Raw genomic sequence first — 22,604 nt, 5'->3', positions numbered from 1 at the left:
TTCGTCAAGGTTGCATTGCCCTACCTCTCTCATCCCTATACTAAGATCACGCCGTAGCGAGTAAAGATATCTCGTTAAACAATAATTAACCTTGGATTGGTTGTAATATTTAGATCGATGTGATAGTGATGATTATATTAGTTACATTTTTTTTTGTGAAAACATGGAAACGCATCTTTCGTTAACGTCGTCGGTAATAATAATTATAATTAACTGGCAAATTAATGCAAAACTGGTGGGAATCGGAAGCGATAATTGAAAACTGAAAATAATACTTGCAAAAATACAAAGTAAACAAAATATGTATAAAACTTTAATAATAATAATAATAATCATAATAATAATAGTACAATATTTAAACAATTACGATAGTTTTTAGTCTAAGATAAATAACGCTTTGACGGTTTAAAACAACGTACAAAAAAAAAAATTACATAAAATCATAAAAAAAAGTATGATATTGTAATATTATACAAATTTCTACATTTAACAAAATAACAAATAAAATAAAAATCGTATAACTTTATCAACATTTTAAAGCATTTAAAAAAACGAAACATATGTTTACTCATCAATATTATAATAGTATGTTGAATTTAACTCAATAAACAGATGTTCAAAAAATATTTACATACCATCTTTTGTTTTATTTTGAATTTACCTCGTTTTTGGTAGCAATAAAAACAAGAAGTCGTGGATGTTTCAACAACTATAAGATAATAGTGATTTGGTTCAAAACCAATTTTCTTTGATTATTTTTATTTCAAGTGTTGTTCCTCAAAATATTGTTACTGGCGGATGCTCAAAAATAAATGGGTCCACATGAGAAGCCGAAACTGGTGAGTCAGCCCATTTTCTTAGGTCTGTCGAAGGGATTATTCCACTTCGACAAGGCACCCGAGGATTTCTATACAAAAAAAAAAGAAAAATGCTAGGTTAGTTTTGTAGAAAATGATCATTGCAGTTAACAACATTTTTACGGGTTTGTGTAAGATACAATGTTAATTTGGTTATTTGAAATTTTCACTTATATAAATCATTCTGATAAATTCATATGCAATCAGTTGTAAAATATAATTAAAACTATAAACTATGCTGACATTTAATAATATTTTTCAATTATATTAACTTCGATGCAGATCTGAGGAAGTATTGGATTAATAATAATAATTTTTACTTCCTCAAAGATCTAATTTTCCATTTTCCACCAAAGTTTATAATCCAATTTCCACCAAAATAAATTAAAATTTGTTACCTAATATTTTTTAAGAACCCCTTATTTTTTTTTGCTCTAAATTTTATTTATGCACTTGTTGAAAACTATCTCTAATTAAATATCCCAGATCAATATTTATTCTGTTAACCTTAAACATTCATTACAAATAATTAAACAATTATTTATTTTATTTTTTAATTAATTATATAGTTGCTATTTCACAGAAATTTAAAACATTTTTGCGTGCCTATACAATATACAATATGTATATCTTAAAATGGCATTACACGATGAAGGTGCTACGGCAAAAATAATGTTATTCGCAAACTTGTTTTTGATGGAGTATTATGTCTTATAATACTTGCATTAAAAAACCCAACATGGAGCGCTGACTTTACGAGGTGGAACACTTTGTCCATAGAGTACAGCTAGTATTAGAATTTTTAGATTTAGAGTCAGGGGCTCTTTACAAATGTAAGGTAATACATTTTAAATTGTTTTGGTAAAAAATTAGATTATAACCTTTGACGGAAAACGGAAACTTCCGAAAAAATGAGGTCTAACGTGGAATGGATCACCCTGTATATCTGTTGTGCAGACCTCAAATTTAACATGTTTATCATTATTTTAATTGTAAATACTAAAAATAAGTTAATGGTATCGAAATTATTATTCAATAAAGCCATGCTCAAACTCAAAATATTTTGAGAAAACACTTTTGGCCACTTTTGTATTTTAATGTTATTTCTGCGCACTGTGAATGGGAGCAATACTATGTACTCTACGTCTGTGCAAGTCCTATGTCTATCTCTAGCGCTTAAGCGGTTACGAGTTTTTCCTTAAAAGTTTACTATTATGTTTGTTCAGCTGTGTATACGAGCTGATTAAATTTTGGTGGCGGTCGAGTAATTAGGTGAATTTTTTTCCATAGTTTAGGTTCCAAGTCAAGAAAACACCCCGACTAATTGACATATTACCAACGTATGAAATTAAATATTTATAAACGTCACACTATAACTTTCCGATCAGTGGTCGGAGAGAATGAAAATCCATATTTAATTATGGTATTTTTTTTAAATTAAGCAAGATCCAAAAAAATATACACTCAAAAATGGGGTCTCGAATGCAATAGTATTTCCGTTTACTTTTCATAAATAATGAACATAAAACTTACATTTCGTGATCTGGCAGAACAATTGGCCAAAGCTGAATGGTATCGATTAAATCGGTGTTGTCGCATATTACTCGAGCCAATCTAGTTTTACGAATCTCGTGAAGTTGTTCTAAGGAAAATTAAAGAAATATATTCCAATAGCAATCAGAAAAATGGTTCTGTAGAAAACAAATGTGACGCATACCTGGTGTGAATGAGGACGGCTGGTTTGGCAATTCGTACCAAAAACGATCTCCCCTTCTGGCGTAGCTAAACTGCGTGGCCAATATACAAGAGAATACAGGACCAGCCATGCTTCCTGGCAATGGTTTTTCGGACACTCCTCCAGACCACAGGTCTACGTCATCCGGCGAACTGTAAAAAACACGATCAAAACGTTTAACATAAAATGTTATCGGTTAATGAAATTATGTGAATAACACTTGTTAACAAATTACTCACTCGTATAGGGTCGAATATCTATTGACCGTCGAATTTGGCATGGCTCCAGATAACCCGTCGAAAGAATCTGACGCGGGAAGACCACAAAACTTCCTGCAAAATATTGTATAAATATTAAGTAATAACACATTATCTCAAATAGAAATAAACGTAAATTGAAAATCGTTTTACATACATTTTACGAGGCTACATAGTTAATGAAAATGTTTTAAAAAATAATAGTATTAAAGACTTTAATGAACAGTTTACAACTTAGTTTATCCTTTGGGAAAACAGAAGTTTATGTAAAGTCGTTTTAATAAATGAACGATCTCTTTCTAGCGCCAACTAATTTATAGAGACTAAATATTTAGAAAAAGTTACTTATGTGATCTAATCGTGAATAATTTAAGTAAAATTGTTCATATTACAAAAAAATTAATGTATCAAAATGTCTACGATTTTTGAAATAATTACATTCCTGCGAGCATTTGTTGTCTGGGTTTTTTATCGCCTTTAAAAAGGTAAAACGGTGTTTTATGATATTTTAAGCGTGTTTTGTATATAGACGTTTTTAATTTAATTTTAAAAGAGTTTCTTAATCTATTTCCTTTGTTGAATTCAAAAATTGGTCTCAGAAATCAAAATTCATGTACTACATTAGTTTTTTAACGCAAAATAAAAAGAGATTGTAAAATATTGTTATAATCAGGCGATTAAAAAAAACAGACGTGCTAAAAATCTCAGGCCAGTTCAGATTATGTAAAAAAACCCTAAAAACTGAATGTAATTGTTTTGTTATTGTTTAAAAATTTACACGTTATTTTATAATGTAATTACAACAGTAATGACTCTAATTAAAACACCACGTCGCGCAATACTATGTACATCAATGTTGTAAGAAAAGTGAAAACTATACATGTTATAGATCTATGTAAGATCTAGACAACTGTTCAAAAATCTATGAAAATCTATTAAATTATATTATTCAAACAACATCCAATATCTATTATTAAGACTAAGGTGTTAGTTTTAACAGAGAAATGATCATAGTTGAAATAAACCAGATCTTTTAAATTTCAAGTATGATTTTTAGTTTTGTTTTCCTTTCTTTTTGCTTTTAATTTTGTCACAAAGTAACCTTTTCAATGTCAGTGTATGGTATGATTAGAGAAAGACCGAAATGCCCTATTATTCTAACCTGTATTCCATAAATCCTGGCAATCCGAAATCACGTCCTCTTTGTATATTAAATGATACCAGATCAAAACCAAACTGCTGACCTGGTTTCTTCAATAATTTATTTGTTACTTCTTGAGTGATAGAGTCGTCCATGGCCTGGGCAACTTGATTTGCCAATCCCATTATGTACTCATCAAAAACTCCAGCTCTATACAAGTCATACGGTCGACGAATCAAATCGGATAATTTTTTTGATGCTAAAAAAAACAATAGAGAAATTAATTCTTGGTCATGCAATGGAAAATAACTCTATATGATTCTTTAATTGAGAGTACTTAAGTGCATAATGCATACGAGTACGTTCTTTAGACTATATAAGACAAATAGTTTTGTAAAAATGTAATAGATTTTTTTTATTATTACCAATAAACTTGTGTGCCTTGCTCCATCTTTCAACGGAACTCGGTAAAAACGTGTGTCCAATTCTAAAGGCGGCTGATGAAAACTCAGAAAGTATATTAGGATTGACCTCAGGATCGTAACCATCCCAATAACCCTAAAAAAACGTCTATTCATTAAAAATATTCAATGTCTATAGTATTAAAATATATACTTTGATAGACAACGCTAATGTAATAACCAACAGCGCTTATTTCCCGCATTTTTATACTTCGCTATGTTTAAAGATAAAACTATTATCAAATCAGAAAAAAGAAACGTCAAATCTACAAGTGTTATCTATCTGTACTACACTTAATTTGTTAAAGGGTGGGTCTCGAAAACCGCCCATACACTCAAGCTTGTAAATTCACTGTGTGCCATAATACTACTCATTTTCTTATATACCCTATATTTTTCTTTGAATATTTTGTAATGTGTTTTTATAAAATTGATCTTCTAATTAGCTAAATCACATTTGTCTAATAGTTTTTAATGGCTAATAGAAATCCTTAACAAAAGATAAACGGTTTAACCACAGCTTTAGTGTTAAAGAAGAATAATCAAAATACCTCTTATATTTAAACAATGTTAGGTTTTATTTTTATTTATAATTATAATTTATCAATAATATAATAATATATAATAACTTATGTTAGCTGTAAACAGAGCTCAAGATAAAAACATTACTCTATCATTTGAAAAATAACATTTTTAAAAACCTATCTTGAATCCACAATTTTTTGATAGATTACTTATATTTCTTATGTGTATATCAGTTGCCTAAACGATAAATTTATTACATGTTTTATCTTGTAATAATTATTCTTTTTGTAAACAAGTCTTAAATTGCAACGAAAACCACCAATTTCATGTCCATTATACTTTAAATATTCAAGTTTTAACTATATAAATTCAACAGTTATTATTACTTCTTTTTGGAGAAGAAGTCCAAACTTTTCCATGACTCCCTTTCCGAGTAAGGTTGGCAAGAATTCATTATATGTTACATGTTGAATTTTTGCAATAACAATACGTCTGCTCTCTTGGAAAACAGTTTCGTCGTCCCAATGTGGATTAATCTGACCCAACTCCTGGGCTATTCTATTATGTTCTCTAGCCCACAATGTGTGCATGGATGCCAATACGAGTTGTTCATTAACGCGTACTTCGCCTAAAAAAATCGTGTTTAATAATTAGTATAACAATTGTATGAATAACAACTGAAGCAAAAAGAATCAGTAGTTATAATTTATTTGTGTAAAATATTATTGGAAAGCCAAATGAAAATTATATTTTCGATATTGTTTATAAGGTGATGTGTAATATTTTTTTTTTTCAATAACTATTTCTAAAATAAAAATAAAAATTTAAACCAGTAGATAGTAGTTAAACCAAATTTTTCATTGTAAATAATGTAAGATAAAGAAAACCTGTTAAAAAAAAAATGATCACTTGTACCTTGCTGATTTTCCTTACTTCAACAGTCAAAAATCAAAATATCTCCATAGTTACCTGCGTCGAAACAGAACTGTGATCGATTAACTCTGGTGCACCCTTCATCGGGATCTATAGTTCTCATTGGTAGCAAATCTTTTAAACCAAACTCAGAAAATGCTGGATTCATTCTTAACAAACCACGGTAACCGGTTCTCAAATGTCTAAACAAAACAAACATTTTCAACTTATTACTCAGAACTATTGTATTCTTAAGATTAAATCGACTTTTTTAAAGAATACATGTAGGCGTTGGTTACTATACTAACTATTTATTGTATACCACTTTGCCTAGACCATTCGTCTTGAAACTAGGAATATAATAAAATAATTTTTTAATACCTAGCATAATCTTCGGTGACACCGTATACGGTGTTAGCGTCGAGTACGCCTGTTAAAGTGTTGAAAGGTACTCTTGAACCTAAAATTACAACAAAAAATGAATATGTTACATGTTATACATCTTATATCAAATGTGGTAAACAATTTTTTTTTTTTTTTTTTTAATTTATTGCTTTTGTGATTACACATTATAGCAAAACAAAATTATAACAATAATACTTTTATGCTCTCAATACAAATTACTGAACAGTAAATAAATGCATAGGGCTAATACCAAAAACTATGCAATTACAATAATTTTGTAAATTTACGGATTTTTTTATGCTTTCACAACAGTACTTTTTTTTAAACCAATTCTCATCAAAACTTAACCATTCATAAACATGATATGGTCATGAAAATGTCTAATTTCTTAAACCTATATTTTGGTTGAAATCTAATGCTGTATATGACCATAATTAAAAAATACAAATATTCAAAATCAATAATAAGTAAAAAACGGGATAAAATGAAGTAAAATATAATCACAAAATAAATAAACCTAAGTTAAATGAATTCGTATAAAACATTCAACATATATTACTTTTTAGGAATTTTTAAAAATGTCTATTAAATGCAAATTTAACCCTATAAATTTGCATTTCTTAACATTGAACATAACACATACATACAGTGTTATGATTGTTTGGTTGTCTCACAAACTATTTAAGGGGTAATACTTCCTGGTACGATAAATAAACAAATCAATTACCTTACACGTATGTATATATAAATATAAATATGTATATCCGTATCTGATTATTTGCAGTATAAAATATTTAACCTTTAAGCATTATTTAGGAATAGCACTTTCATCTTAAAGTTATAATTTCTAATTATTTATTCATTTAATAATTTATTAGTAATTCATAACTCGATTTCTTTTCATTCAATTACAATTTTTCTAATGACAAGAAAATCTTTAAATATTTTTTTAGTCTCGAGGTATGTTTTTAGCTAGGTTCAACATAAAAACGATTTTCTTACCTAGACGACATCCTGGTCTGACGGAAGGGAAAGCTCTTACGAAATCCAAACATTTGACTTTAAATTTTTTGAAAAAGTAATCGTCATCCGGTATGACTATTTCGTTACAGTAAGGATTTTTCAAGTGTGGAGGTCGGTTGCAACATTCTTCGGGTTCATTCTTGGTTATCGGGTCTGTGTATTAGAGGTTAAGATTCACGGTTTTGTTATAAATAAAAAAATCAACAATATGCTTTAATTGACCTTTTAAAATGAATCTAAACCGGTATCTTACCTGAGGGCGTCCCCATCAGCGTGAAATCATGGTCCAAAAACTGACCGAAAGCCACCAACATGAGCGTGGCCGCGTGTTCATGGTAACCTTCGTCGGGGTGCATTGTACGGGATACCACTCTGGCAGGCGGCAGTCGCTTACTGCTAAGCATGCTGACTTTTGGCGCGCTCATGCCGTCGGAAAAGAGCGGACCGACCAGCCTGGAGAACGGCGTGTTAGTGGCGCCCCACGTAGGGTGTTTCACGTTATTGCATAGCCCGTCATATCTTCTATACTTGCCGGGTCTGCACTCGACGTTGGACAAGAAAGCGGGACATATCTCTTTGATCAGGGTGCGCGAGGTGTCGATTTGGGGCAAGCCTTTTTCCACTTCTTCATACGAAAGTCCGTAGCTAAGCGTAAGAAGAAAAGTTGCATTAATTTTACACCGTAAATGTGTTTCGCGCTAAATAATAATCTTGTGTACTTTTTTGTTAGTTGAATGGAAATGTCTAAAAGCAGTTCGCCAACGGAAGCTATTTCTTCGGCAGTGTATTTTTCTTTGTTGTCCGACACGACGTCTACGAGGCAAAAAAAAAGAGGTTGTAATTATTCAACCACGAGCATAAAAACGAGGAGAAGAACGAGTTCCAGCAGTAGACGATCCTGCACTCGCGCTAAAACGTGACGTCCTTATTTCAATAGCACTGACGATGAAAAATAAAAAATTGTTAACCTAACCGCGGTTGCCATTCCCAGACTATTGTTATCGCAGACTTATATCGTTGCATTTTTTTATTTTAAAAACTTCTGATAATACATTATAATCTTAAGAATCTTTCTAGAGGCAATTAAATTTCGTAACGGTTTCTTCATGAAAAAAAAATAAATACTCCGACGGCAGCAGACCGATAGAACCGGTCGCGAAAACTGTGTAGAGGTCACCTTTCACCATCAACAGCACCGACATCATCGCAGCTTTAACATATTATATTATTATCACATGCGTATCCTCGTTCGCTTACATTGAATCTCAATATTATAATATATTATATAAATATTTGTACACACGCATCACTATAATAGGAAAATCACTTTATCGATGAAAGCGATTAGAAAAACGCACTTAGGCCATTATTTAGATTAAACGCAGTATACGTGTGATTATTGCCAGACATGTATATTAATATTATGCAACGCTCAAGTGATTAAACTTCCTCTTATAAACATCTGACTGCATATCATTATTTTTGTACCTCAGAACTAAACGAACTATATCCGAAAATAGCGATTTTTAGATAATTATAATTTAGCATGTAGAATCTGGGTTTGCATCTAGCCATAATTTCGGAATTCCCTTAAAAAATTTCCTTTTAGAACTTACAAGGGTTACACGGGTGAACTTAAGTTCTCATAACAGCGTATGCTTGAAAATTAACGTTTTTATGCTGTAATGAAAAGTTGGCATAATGTGATTTACATTCGTCTACTTCTGAGGTACAGATTTAATGATTATTTTTCTCTTGGTATACTCACTAATACGTTTCCTGGCATCTATGTAAGCTTGATTGATCGCTTCATAAGTGATGCATTGACCAGGTTGACCGAATCCGCTAAAATAAATAAATCTATATGAATTGTAACTTAAATATCTGGGATTAGTAGAGTGTTTTGAACTATTAATATCTAAGATGAATGTTTTATGTAAATTTTTTTTTTTTTACTTTATTTAAATTTACATTTATATATCAATACTGATAAACCTCTTTATCGTCCTATTTACAAACGCTGATCTAGAAAAATATTAAATAATATAACCTACATATTACGTTCCGATGGTATATAAACTTTTTAATTGTATTATCGAACAATCCAACAACAATAAAATACCCAGCTGAGTAATTAACAATAGAAAATAATCTACCAGTTACCTCGTGTTGTTCGTTGAGTTTATTTAACGTAATAATAAACAACAATGTAACACGCAAACTACCTACTCATTTGTTTACTGTTAAAATAAGTGCATTTATATTATATTGTTTAAATATTAATCAACTTGATATATATTTATTTATATATATATCCGAAACCTACTCAATTGCATTTTATTTTGTCTATATAAAAATATTACCATTAAATATGTAAATTTGTATATTCTCAATTATTACTATTTGTGAGTAAACCATTATTGTATAGAAAAATATGTAGGTAATAACTATACATCTTACTATTAAAAAAAAAATTGAAAAATATATAATTTTAATGATGATATACTCACTGCGGTCCTCCTCTCAGTGTATTACTGTTAAAGTCAAAAAAGCTAGTTCTTCCTGGTCCAGTTAAATGTAATGCACAATCACCGTCAAAAGATTGACTAAGCCCGAAAAAACAAATCGTCAGTATAATACTGACGTTTAAAAGTATTCTAGAAAAATAAAATAAAACACATTCCAATTTAAAAACTGTAGATAATCGAATGCACAAATTTGCATAGCATAGTTTATTATAAAAAAGTATATTTAATCTTTGTTCATGGGAATGAACTTATTATGTATCACTTTAAATACATTTATAATTGTACAATTACAATAATATTTATATTACTATAATGTATAAATAAAGTTTAAACAAATAATTGTGTACGAGTTTCGTAAATACTTTATTTTTATTTTGGTTTTCAACTTTTTTTGTATTTTAAACGTTATCAAAAAAATGTATAATTAAAAGATTTTAATAATTCATAGGCACGTTAAAACTACTAGTACATTGCCTATTACCTAGTTTAATGTACTGGAATTTAGTACAATGTACATTCACATATTTATGAGTTTAAAAATCAGCTAAATCTTCTTGTTCAAAACTGTATATGTCACAATATCATATTACATAAGTGTTTGCACATAAATATCCATTAATTATTAATACAGCTTTATTTTTTTGAAAAAAAGAAATATAAATCGCTAAAAACAAACGCTTAATACAAATATTGACATCTTTTTGTAAAACGTTAAAATAAAATAATAATAATTGGGAAGCATATTGTCAAGATCTAAAATGGAATCAATGTCAAGGTGAGTAACAAATATAATTTAATTTCAAGTATGCTTTCACATTTTATTGTGAATTTCCAGACAAGCCGCATTAAAAAAGGGTGGTTCAAACGTCTAACTATTACCTTTCACGCGACACTTCGAAATTAGAAACCCGCATATTGAAATAACTCAAAATTTACAACTTTGATGAATCCACTTAAAAAAAACGTAAAACAAAAAAAAAGACAGCTGCATACATTTGTGATATTGTTTTTAATTGACCGTACGTTTTGATAGTTAAATTAAAAAATTACATGATTTTTATGAAAATTTAAAATATTTTAATAAAAAAATATAACTAAAATATTTTTTAAGTTTTCTTTTTAATTTAAAATGCCATTAACAGATTTTACAGTTCATTTTTTTTGTCTAGCAGCTAGCTAAACTTAATTGTAAAAAATTTTAGTTCGATAATAAAAAAAAATTATTAATTTTAGACGTTCGATATGTTCAACATGTTCAATAATAAAACTAACTGTTAAAGGTATGAATGTGAAAGTGATTTTATTAAAATCTTTTCGATACGATACTGTGATAACTGATAAATGTTTATTTATATAATTTTGCTACTTATTCATATATTATGAGTTACGACTTATTTTTATTTTATTATTAACTAAAAATTACATTTTACATAGAGATAAGACATTAATAAAAACGCTTAATACCATAAATAAATATATAGACAATAAAGCTGCATTCATAATGCTATCAAAATCTACACTCACATATGGTTTTACGCTCCTTGAATATTTAAATACAAAACGTTGTGCGATGTTTATAAACTCACCCACACTTTCACTAACGTAAGAACAATTAATAACATATTTACCATCGCACGGAGGCCAGTGTTTATGCCCTATTGAATACCTACATGACCATACCTAACAAGTCTAATTTAAATAATTACTTTTTTAAAAATACAATTGAAACCTTATGTGTGAATCTTTTTTAAAAACTATACTAAACTTTACAATAAAAATCATATTATTAATTATTATTAAGATTACAGTATACATATCTATAAAGGCAATGACGGACTGTCGATCCGTCCCGGATAGCGAACCTACCAGGAAACCTACTCCCTAGGTGGGTAGCCCTACATGGACTGCTTTAGCTGTTTTTGTTTTTTATATGTAGAATATAAACGTTAAAGATGTTTGAATAGCAACACCAAAAATAATAGGAAAGACTTTCTGTTACAAACTCCTATTACTATTTTTTCATATAATCGTGACAACCATTTTCTAATTTCACAAAAATTCTTAATTTCGAATTCCGATAATTAAAAAAATAACTGAAATATAATGAAAGTACCTAGAAGAAAACACGTTACTAATTTCCAAACCAAACTGATAATAGTTATTTAGTAAAAAAACATTATCAAGAAATTAGGTGACCTCAAGAATTTAGGTTTATATAATTTTAATATAAAACATATGGTTTTACGCAGCTAGCGTAATAACATTGTAAGCATAGCCATATAATTATTGTCCATCTGCGGAGAAAGTAGCAGAAATTATGTTCATTATTATTATTATTATTATCCAGTTATGGCGAAATACATTATTCTTTTATATTGCCCGTTTTCTGTATGGTAAATTTTGACTTGGGTAAAATAAAAAAATACAAGTTCCACAGGGAAAAAAGTTAAAATCATCATTTATTGATCTCGTATAACAATAAATATTTTGTAGGTTCATTGATAAGTTGAATTTAGCTAAGTGATTTACAAAAAACTATTTTGAATACTTAATATACAAATAATGTAGATGTTTACTCAATAATACAAATTTAACTAAACTAAAAACTCAATAATAATACAATTTTGCTTATATTTTTAAATTTGTATATATTATTTTATATAACCATGATAAAAAAAATGTGAGTTATTTACAACTTAATATTTTATTTTATTCTTGTAATTTGTATTGTGTCAATAGAATATCTGATTCATAGGTCAATCAAACAAAATATTCTTTAAAATGTTCTGTTTTATTTATCTTTATTAAGATAATATTATTTTTAGGTTAAAATTAAAGATGTTGTATAAGGCGATTTACTGTAAAACAAAAAATATTAGTTGTTTCAGGATTTCTTTAGGCCAAAAATGAAATCCGTACACACTTTAATATCGATTTATTGTGGAGAAAGTAGTTTGAAACCAGAACTCTAAGGTAGATATCAAGAAGTATAAATAATACTAAACGAGCTTTAGAATGATTTATATTATTCAATTTTTGTATACGAATCTTGAAATAAAAGAAATGTTTGTATTTTTTCATATGGTCTATGCATATTTAAAAACTGTTTAAAAAATTATATTTTATATACAAGCTTTGTAAATCTTACAAAGTTTAATTATTTGAAATAAATGTGTGTGCATGGTTTTTTATTGCTTCTATATTCAACTATCGTTGAACCTATTATTGATATAAAAAAAATAATAATCAATAATATCACATAGTAACAAGCCAATTTAAATTTTGTTTACTTCAAATTATTTATGTTGGTAAATTATAAAAAAAACTGTCTACGTCCGCGGAAGCATCATGCAAATGAACTCTTAGTAAGAAGACTCAAGATTTTTTCTATAACTTATGACATCCATACTTTTAATGGCATCTACAAATTATGATATAAGAATAAATAATTAAATACGAAAATTACCTACATAACACTATACTTAATAAAATCGATATTTTTAGAAATACAGTTTAAAAAAATAATAAAACAATTTACATTAAAGTTCATTTATAGTTGTAGTTTAATATTATAAAATAGTTGAGAACTCTAGACGCTAGGTATATAGGTCCACTTTTTGAAGAAATTGAGTTATGTATAGCAATAGAAGTGGAACTTTCAAAATCTAGACACCCCAAAAACGATGGATACTATTATTTTGAGTTTAAAAAAATGTAATATTAATAAACAAATATCAAAATATAAATTTAATACAAATCAATTATTTAGTTTAACCCTTAGAAGCACAGCATTTTTTTTCTCTGATTCTCTCTGAAAATGATTATGAAGGTGGTAATAAATATATACCACCGTACAAGAGAAGGCAATTTTTGAAAAAGTGGTATATTATTTATCGATGGAATTGGAAAAATTTTAATTATTCTAATTTTTTAAACTTTATTGATTTTTTTATTCAGTTTTGGCTTTTTAAAAACTTTTTCATCTAAGATTTTTAATCTACATTCTACAAGCATATTGTCAAATTTCATTAAAATAAATTTAATAAGATTTTAACTTTTTATTGGAAGCCTAGAGATTTATAATTTTACTGTTATAGAACATAGAAGTTTATTACACGTAATGATGTGGCATAATACATTTATTAACATCTTTCCTGAACATTTTCAAATATTAATTTTTATCCCTTGGTTTCTAGGATCTTGATTGATGTTGATTTTCATTAATAATAATCAGAATTAATAAATCAACCAAGATTTTTTTGGGGTTTATGAACAATATAGTAAAACTAAATTTAAATATCAAGTATAGCTGTTTCAAAAATAAAAATTAATTTTTGAGGGGAGGGGGGAGAAAGTTGTAATCCTCAACCACCCAATTTCTCTAACTAGATTATCCATTGAGCCAGAAAATCATAGCAACTTCTTTATTATATTAAAATTACCTAAAATGTATGCTAAACTAATTATTGCATATTCAAATCTCTAAACTGTATTTTAACTTAAATATCAGATTAACTAAAGGTTTAATATAGATTTAAAAAAAACCGGTTTATTAATTTTACTGACTAGTCTATTTTCTTAATTTGTTAATAGTAGAAAGCAGAGTAGGCAATAGGCTAATGGCGTTCATTAAATTAAGTACATACAATATACAGATATTTATTAGAGCATTTATCTAAAATTTCTTTATTTGGTTGAAAACAAGTTTGTACTAACTTGAAAGTAATTGACATTATTTATTCGATGACACAAATTAATTATAACTATCAATTGTTAAATAGATAAAAAAAATATTCAATAAAAAATATCCTTATAACAATTATTTAGCTGTATTTTAAAGTGCACAGATAAATTATAAAGTATTTTTAAGAGCTCATATTATAAATAATACTTTTTATAAATTAAAGAATGAACAAACTTTTGTATACAAATTTCAAATATATTACCGTATTAATTATTTAGCTATCATTTAACTATTATAGAAGATAATTAAATAAATTGTCTACACATTTTGTATTTACACATTGAAGTACCACACATTAGTTTTATTAAAATACTACAAAACAAGTTGAGTACAGAACGTCCTGAGATGAGTTTCTAAAAATGATAAATGTTGTTAGACGTAATATAGTTTAAATGGGTACCTATTGTCACATATAGACCAATTTCTTTATGAGCGTCGTCTGTTAATAATTAGGCGAATGAGAGTATGGCAATTTCTAACTTTCTTTATTAAATATCTCCTACCTTTCATTAATAAAAGCATGCAGCGTAATAATATCAGTGAAAATAATTATACTACAGTACCTACTAAAATTAAAACCTACACCAGCAATACAATGAATAAATTATGTTGACTTACCTATCCATTATACTAAATACTGCACATGTATTCACAGCTCTGTAGCAGATGCATGTATGCCTGAGCACGCAACAAGAGAGTAACGATGACCCCTTTTTCCCTCAAAAAACTTCTCCTACCCTTTCTACACATGGATAAATAAACCATACGCCTTTCACTCGCCAAGGACAACTCGGAAAATATATATGACGTCATATTAATAATGTGCATAATCCAAGCGGAAAAAATAGTTTAGATATAAAATCCGAGAATATTATAAAACAGCATCTCATAATTGTAAACAAAATTCAAATACCTTACCTCATTTCAATTTGTTTAAACGGTTTTCTTTTAAATAAATAAAGATTTAGTGAAAACAAATTTATGCTACTTCAAAGCACACAGTTTTTATATGTATGGTTTTTAACATTATTATGAATATTTCATGCGTGTTGTGTATAAATAATATAGAACGATAAACGCAATCTCTGAGGAGTTTTGATGAATTATTCATGTATAATATTTTTATTTGCACAACACCATGCAACGGTTTTTCGTTAAAACTATCGAAACATTTTTACACTTGAAACATGGCTAACGTACCTTATTATATATTTATATGATGACACATGTACAGTAAGAAGGTAATAAAGGAGGTGCCTATTAAATATTTATTTTCACCAAAGTTTCAACCTTTAAGGAATTATAATTGATAATGTAAAATCATTTTTTTTTTTTTTATTGAAAATTTACAATTTGTATTAGTTAACACAATAGGTAAATGAGATGATATGTACAACAAAACAATAATATAATATAATATAAATAACAGAATGGCATGATAAGGGAGGCCATCCAATGATAGGACCCTTCAGACTAAATTAATTTAATTTGTTGATTTTTATAATTTATAAAAGATCTCGACACCAGCGCCTTTTAAGGCGACGAGGGGGGTTGTCAGGTAGTGTAAGTGTTGATAGGTGGGATATGAGAGGATTTTGGTGTATAAAAAACATTTAAATAAATACAATTTAAGCCTTAAACGTACTGTTTTCAAATGAGAGAGAAAGGATATTTAACTACTTTTGTTAGAGTAAACCAATCAAGTTCCAGGATTTAATTTTCGAGCTGGCCGGGTGTTTATTCCTGATCCTATGAACCCTATAAAATTCAGACGCTGAGTTTTAGGTGACCTCTCTCCTGTAACCTGAGTTTAAGTTAAACATAAAAACAAGGTTTGTATCAAACAGAACGGATTGATACTTAACATTATGTAACAATAATAATTCCATTATTTTGGCTAATAACAATACATACATTGCAATTTAGCAAATACTTAAAGTTAAACTTTATAATGAATATTTCCTCATGCTTACCTTATAAGGTCAGTTGCATAATGGATAGTTTTCGATTATTTTGTTTTCTGTAAATTTATAAATCGAAGAATTCAACCCAGTATTTTTATAATTAAGCTATAGCTAGAGAATAATCAAATATAAATAAATACCTATATATTTAGAAGTTTCGCAGCTCGCATCAAAGCTAAAACCGCAAATTATTTATAACAATATTGTGCTGTAAATATGTCTTAATGAATAGCTTATAGCCTGTAGGTAAATATAATCTACGCATACATAATCACTAACTTACTATTATTTTTTTTTAAAACAATTATATAACTAAAACTTACATATTATTTAGCATAACAAAAAAAATCATGTTTTGTTATTCTATTTTTATTCATTTAATATTTCCGCAGATATTGGAGATTGAAAGTAATATATTTAAAAGTATTATGAAATCGGTTTTATTTGCCTACAGCGGATCGTGCTCATCAATATTCATATACTGCAACATTTATAGTTGTTAAGAGTCAAGTAATATATAATTTTCTGTCTACCGAGTATTTTAAAAATAATATATTTATAATAAAAACAGCTCAGACCTCAGTACTTTTAATACGTACGAAAGGTACAGCAAGAAACAAGATAAATCACTTTTTTAAACCTGAAAAAATGTTTGAACCAATGAGGTCGGGAAATTGGGGGGAAGAAGTGGAGTCGAGCGGTCACGGGTCAATAATCATTAGGAATTACTAAAATTGAAATTAATAAAACGTCTCTTAAAAAAAGAGGGAAAGTGCATTTGAATAATGTATACGAACAAAAATATAACACATAACAGTCCTTCTTGTCCAGCCTAAACTATTAAATGTAGTGACTCAAAAAAAATTATTCAGAATTGATTTTTGAAATTCGACATATTATAATTTTCAGATAATTACCTTTTTAAAAAAAAATGTTTAAAATATACATGTTACCATTTAAGCTTCATAAGTTAATATAAATATATTAAAAATACCAAATAGGTTTTAACAAATTATTAAGAAAACGATAAACTACAAACTACAAGTATTTTCGGATAAAAAGAATAAATGGATTATTTGAAATTGAAAACCATATCATATAAATTTAAATGTTTTGTTGTTGTAAATTATACATTTTTTTTTGTTTTGCAACAACATAAATTTACTATTACCTACTTTTAGTTTGAACATACTTGGTTGCAATATTTAATATTAAAATCTAAACTCGTACCGGATGGCATGTAGGTATAAGAAAATAATCAGTGCTTTATTAAAGATTTTTAAATTTATTATATATTTAAATAGGTAGTTTTAAATAGTAATTACGATTTTGGAAGTTATTTGATGTTAATTGTAATATAATAGGTATAGTGATTGAGAAATATATATTTATTCGTCATAGAGAAATTAACAAGGGTAAGACAAGGGTGCCCACTTTCACCATTATTATTCAACTGCTACATAGAAAAAAGTATAACGGAAGTTAAAGATAAACTTAACAGACTTGGGATTGGAATCAAAGTAGGTGGTATATTGATTCCAATGATCCGGTTTGCAGACGACATCGTATTATTAGCAGAAACAGAGCACGACCTTCAGAGAGCCCTGGCAGAAATGCAAATAATTATAAATAAGTATCAAATGCGTATAAATTCAGGTAAAACAAAAATTCTGGTTTGTGCACGTGAACCCACAATTAACGCAAATATTTATTTAGAAAACCAACTTATTTCCCAAGTTTTTAGTTTTAAATACTTGGGAAGTTTAATAACATCAGACGGAAAAAGCTCGCAGGAAATTAAACAAAGAATCGGGCAAGCAAAGGCAGCTTTTATCAAGAAAAAGAAAATTTTGGTTTCGCAAAAAATTAGCAGAGAAATTAAGAAGACATTTTTAAGAACGTTTGTATGGAGTGTACCTTTATACGGCTGCGAGACATGGGTCATTAATGAAAAGGAAAAAAGATCCCTTGAAGCATTCGAAATGTGGTGTTGGAGACGTATGGAGAAAATAAACTGGACAGAAAGAGTAGCAAATGAAGATGTACTGACCCAAGTTGGAGAAACAAGATCTATAATTAAAGCCATAAAGCGACGACGATGGGACATGATGGGACACGTTTTACGCTATGACGAAGAATTGCATCATACTATAATAGAAGGTGCAATTGAAGGACGAAAACCACCAGGAAGACCAAGAAACTCGTACATATCTCAACTGAAAAATGACGCAGGGATTGATACTTACGCCGGATTAAAAAGACTTGCTGAAGATCGTGATAAATGGAGAGCGAAGTTAAAAACGTTGTAAACCAACCTAATATAGGTTGAAAAAAAAAAAAAAGAGAGAAATTAGTGTAAATTCAACATCAGTAATTCTAGAAAAAACTTAAGCACTTATGGTTATATACTTATATGTAATAAAATAATAATAAAAACCCTTAACCATAAAAATTATATACTCTCCGCGAATACGTCGTATTTCGGCAACAATGTTGTCATCTTCAGCGCTCACGACAGACTCTGTCGTTATTTTATCAGTAATTCTTAATGAAGGCTTATGATGTGAAAAATATGAACCGTAGTTTCGAGTTTGTCAGTGCTCAACTTGACGGGTGAATACATGCATCGATGCATGTACCATTTCTAGTAATTGAGATGGATGGATCATTGTTTAGTTAAAGGGTGGAGGTTTATTGCATGAAATTGACTAACTGAGCTCCATCAGCACTCTTTAAGTCTACATTAAAATCACCAACAAGTATGAGTGGCATAGTATTCAATTTCAGTTCGTTTAATTCTTCCATCAAACCAACAAGTTCATAACTGTAAGCTAGTATATGTAATACACTGCAACCAATAGAGCTTTTTTGTCATTTAATTAAAAATTATTTAAACAATTATTGGTTGTTTGAATCGCGGAAATATCACCTATTCCATCATGCATAGTCGGCATAAGCTTCACTTTCATTTCGATACGTTTAAGCACACAAGTGCTTTGTCCACTTTATATGGTTTTGAGATATAGAGTTTAACTCTTGCGAGCTCTTAAAAATAAAATCCACAAAAGACATACAACTTTACGGTTATTTGTAGTTAAACAATTATTTATGATCTTTGGAAATATCACTGGTATTCATTCGGTTCAGTTTTTTATCACGAATTCAGGGACACCCAAAATCACGATTTTGAAAAAAAAAAATAGACAGCATTTGTGTGCTTTAAAGTTTAAAATATCGAATTTTGTTCTTCAGCAAATTTCAAGAGCTCGTGTTCTGAGGATTCGAATTTCGAATGCAACATTGTCTTTCTGTAGTATACCTACTCCAACCGCTCTGACTGAATTGCATTTAAATTGCGACGTAGGATGGAATCTTGGTATGTCAATTAAGTGATAACTGATAATCATTTTCAATTCAGGTTTCCGTTAATGCCATCATCTTACAATTGGGTAGAACAAAGTCAGTAGCGATATCATCCGAATGAGCTTGTAAGGACTGAACGTAAAATGTGAATATTGTTGCTATGCAGCTACCGAATTATGTTTATTGATATCCACATTACATTTTTCGAATTAACATAAAATCATCACGCAAATTTACAACTGACCCCAGCCCAAAAACGTATCAATGTTAAAAACAAAATTTCATTGCCAAACACTGATTATTTTACAATTTACATGTATATAATACAATGAAATAAATAATGTCAATAATAATGCAATGTATGAAGTCAATCAGTTGATTTGTTATTGACACATCGTGGTCGTCGTCACCCGACCTTGAAAATATATTTTTGAGATAAATGCGTTTAACTATTGAAGTTGTAACTGTTAATAATTGTCAAGGTTATTTGAACATTTCAGGGATTATTTCAACAACCATTGTTAGTAGGTAGAACGTTTAACTTACCCCTTCGTAAAGTTACACATCTGCGTGTCACATCAAAAAATTGTTTTGTTCTTCTCGCAAAAATTAGTTTTTATCTTATAATGTAATTATTATCATAATATCATGGCAAGACAAACTTAAATTTTAACGTACCAAACCTAAATGCGATGAAGACAAACAAACAATTTTTCGCAATGAAAAGTGGAAATGTATTACGAACTGGTGTCGATTTAATACTTAATGTATAAAAAGACAAAACTTAAAATCATAATTTTTTTTTTATGTTAAACAAGGCATGACTCTTTAATCTATTGGTAATATATTGCTATAGGATGCAAAATATGTCGAGTATTGTTTTCATTCCAATAGATATAATGTTAAATTGCCACCGTTAAAATAAAATAATACCTCCAAAGACATATAGGTACCTTGATATTGAAAGAGAATAAACGGTTAACTGTAAAGCGCTATTAAGAATGATGAGTGAACATTATGATGCTCATAATCCATTAGTTATTACCTGTAGTACCAAACTATAAAATGTCCTTGGTAATACTTATACATTACGTATTAAATTATAATGCATGTGTTGTATATTAATTATCTATATAGATAATTAAGATACAAGTTTTTTAACATCTATACTGCATTTAAATACATAATTATCCTGTCTGGTATTGTCTTCAAAGTTCAAACTATATGGGTTAATATTTAATAACGATGAAACTGTCATTGAGTTTTATAATAAATCTCGTATTAAAAATTAAAATGTTAAATACCATGTACAAGTGAGAGCAACTATATATTTTTTTAGAGTGGGAGGAGGTTATTATAAGTCAAAAATTAAAATTAATGTATTCATTCTCGATTCTTACATCACTTTGTTCTCAAATAGTAATAATAAAAGAAAAGGTCTTGTGTTAAAAAGTTGTTAATAAATTACAAAATTGGAACCTACTTATTTATCAATTATTGCATAGAAAAAATGAATAGTTAAAATAGGGCATAATAAAATATATATTTTGAATAACTATAAAACAATAGTTTGACCCACTAAATGTAAAGTTGCTTTTACTAAATATTCTATTAATACTTGCTGTTCGAAAAAGGTATTTATCATTTTTTTAAATCCGTTATAAGTTTCTAGAAAATATGCCACTGTTTCCAATATGTTGTCCTTTTCATGTTTATGTTAGAAAATTATTTTGATTTAAAACCAACAAGGCTAGATAAAAAAATTCTGCGTAGTCAGTTTATAATGCTATACATTTGGGAATATAACGTTCTCCAAATCAAAGAGTGTTAAGTAGGCAACATTTCCAAAAATTATTTATGTGTTTAATATGTGTTTTCACGTGAAAATATCAGTACGAACTAGGATTAGAAGGATGAGCGTGTGGAATATTGAAAGAACGACGTTCAAGGGTATATTGTCTCTTGCTCGAAGTACAATGTCTCTTTTATTGAATTCTTGAACAACAATCCGTACCGCTACTTCATCAGATTGTGGCGCATTTAAACGACTTCTGTGCTGCCAAGCAGATGGTACTCAATCAGCTCTAATGATCACCTTAATGTCAGTGGAGTTCAGTGATATTGATTCAATAGCAGTTTTGGAGCCTTGCACATATGAATTTATATTTTGTAGAGGTGCTTGTAAATTATATAGAATTTTTGTTGATATAAAGAGACATAGAAAACAGTCTTTCTAGTTCTCAATTTTCCATAAAATATATTTGTAAAAATATTGGTTCTTCATGATTGCTTGGTAATAGGGAACCAAACCAACTGCATGATAACGTTGACCTTGAATTTAAAATGTAGGCATGTGTTTTACTTCTGTGGCATCGAATGACGCCATTTGGAAAGAAGAATTATACTTCCGTATATTATGGAGAAAAAGTTTACAATGATAATGAGTACCACTGAGACTTTTCAAGGGTTCCGATTACTCAGCAATTTCGCCCAACAAAACTTTTCCTCCTGCACATCAAAGGCCGGGGGCTTGACCATTTTATTGCCAGACAATATTTACTAATTATACCATATTGTCAATATAAGCATGAGCATCATTTACATAATCAATTAAAGCGTCCTATTTATAAATATGGACATTTTTTAGGCTGCCAAGGAGAGTGTGGTAAATTTAGGATTTCTCGTGATG

General features: G+C 28.7%; 1 protein-coding gene across 1 annotated transcript; it reads right to left on the bottom strand.

The window, feature by feature from the left end:
* Positions 1-452: 452 nt before the first annotated feature.
* LOC126838552 (peroxidase) lies at positions 453-15,297 on the bottom strand. The gene is made up of 15 exons (XM_050573056.1): positions 15,207-15,297; positions 9,827-9,973; positions 9,085-9,161; positions 8,036-8,129; positions 7,570-7,961; positions 7,296-7,469; positions 6,270-6,348; positions 5,946-6,091; positions 5,363-5,604; positions 4,416-4,548; positions 4,012-4,249; positions 2,832-2,924; positions 2,575-2,744; positions 2,391-2,499; positions 453-907 (listed from the first exon to the last, which is right to left on the bottom strand). The coding sequence occupies exons 1-15, from the start codon at positions 15,212-15,214 to the stop codon at positions 778-780; spliced, it is 2,232 nt and encodes a 743-aa protein (XP_050429013.1). The 5' UTR covers positions 15,215-15,297; the 3' UTR covers positions 453-777.
* Positions 15,298-22,604: the final 7,307 nt, after the last annotated feature.

This window comes from Adelges cooleyi, unplaced genomic scaffold (genome assembly GCF_023614345.1).
Source record: "Adelges cooleyi isolate 19-005CV unplaced genomic scaffold, UGA_ACOO_1.1 ACOO_flye_CR_arks_rails_tigmint_CR_PRNA_30, whole genome shotgun sequence".
In the NCBI taxonomy this organism is placed as follows: domain Eukaryota; kingdom Metazoa; phylum Arthropoda; class Insecta; order Hemiptera; family Adelgidae; genus Adelges; species Adelges cooleyi.
This window is presented reverse-complemented; position numbering and strand designations above follow the sequence as displayed.

Excerpts from the sequence above, each read along its gene's own strand:
- LOC126838552 (XM_050573056.1), bottom strand. Across the intron at positions 4,549-5,362 it reads GACTTCTTCTCCAAAAAGAA|GGTTATTGGGATGGTTACGA; the intron begins GTAATAATAACT and ends ACGTTTTTTTAG. Across the intron at positions 908-2,390 it reads GTTCTGCCAGATCACGAAAT|AAATCCTCGGGTGCCTTGTC; the intron begins GTAAGTTTTATG and ends TTTTTTGTATAG.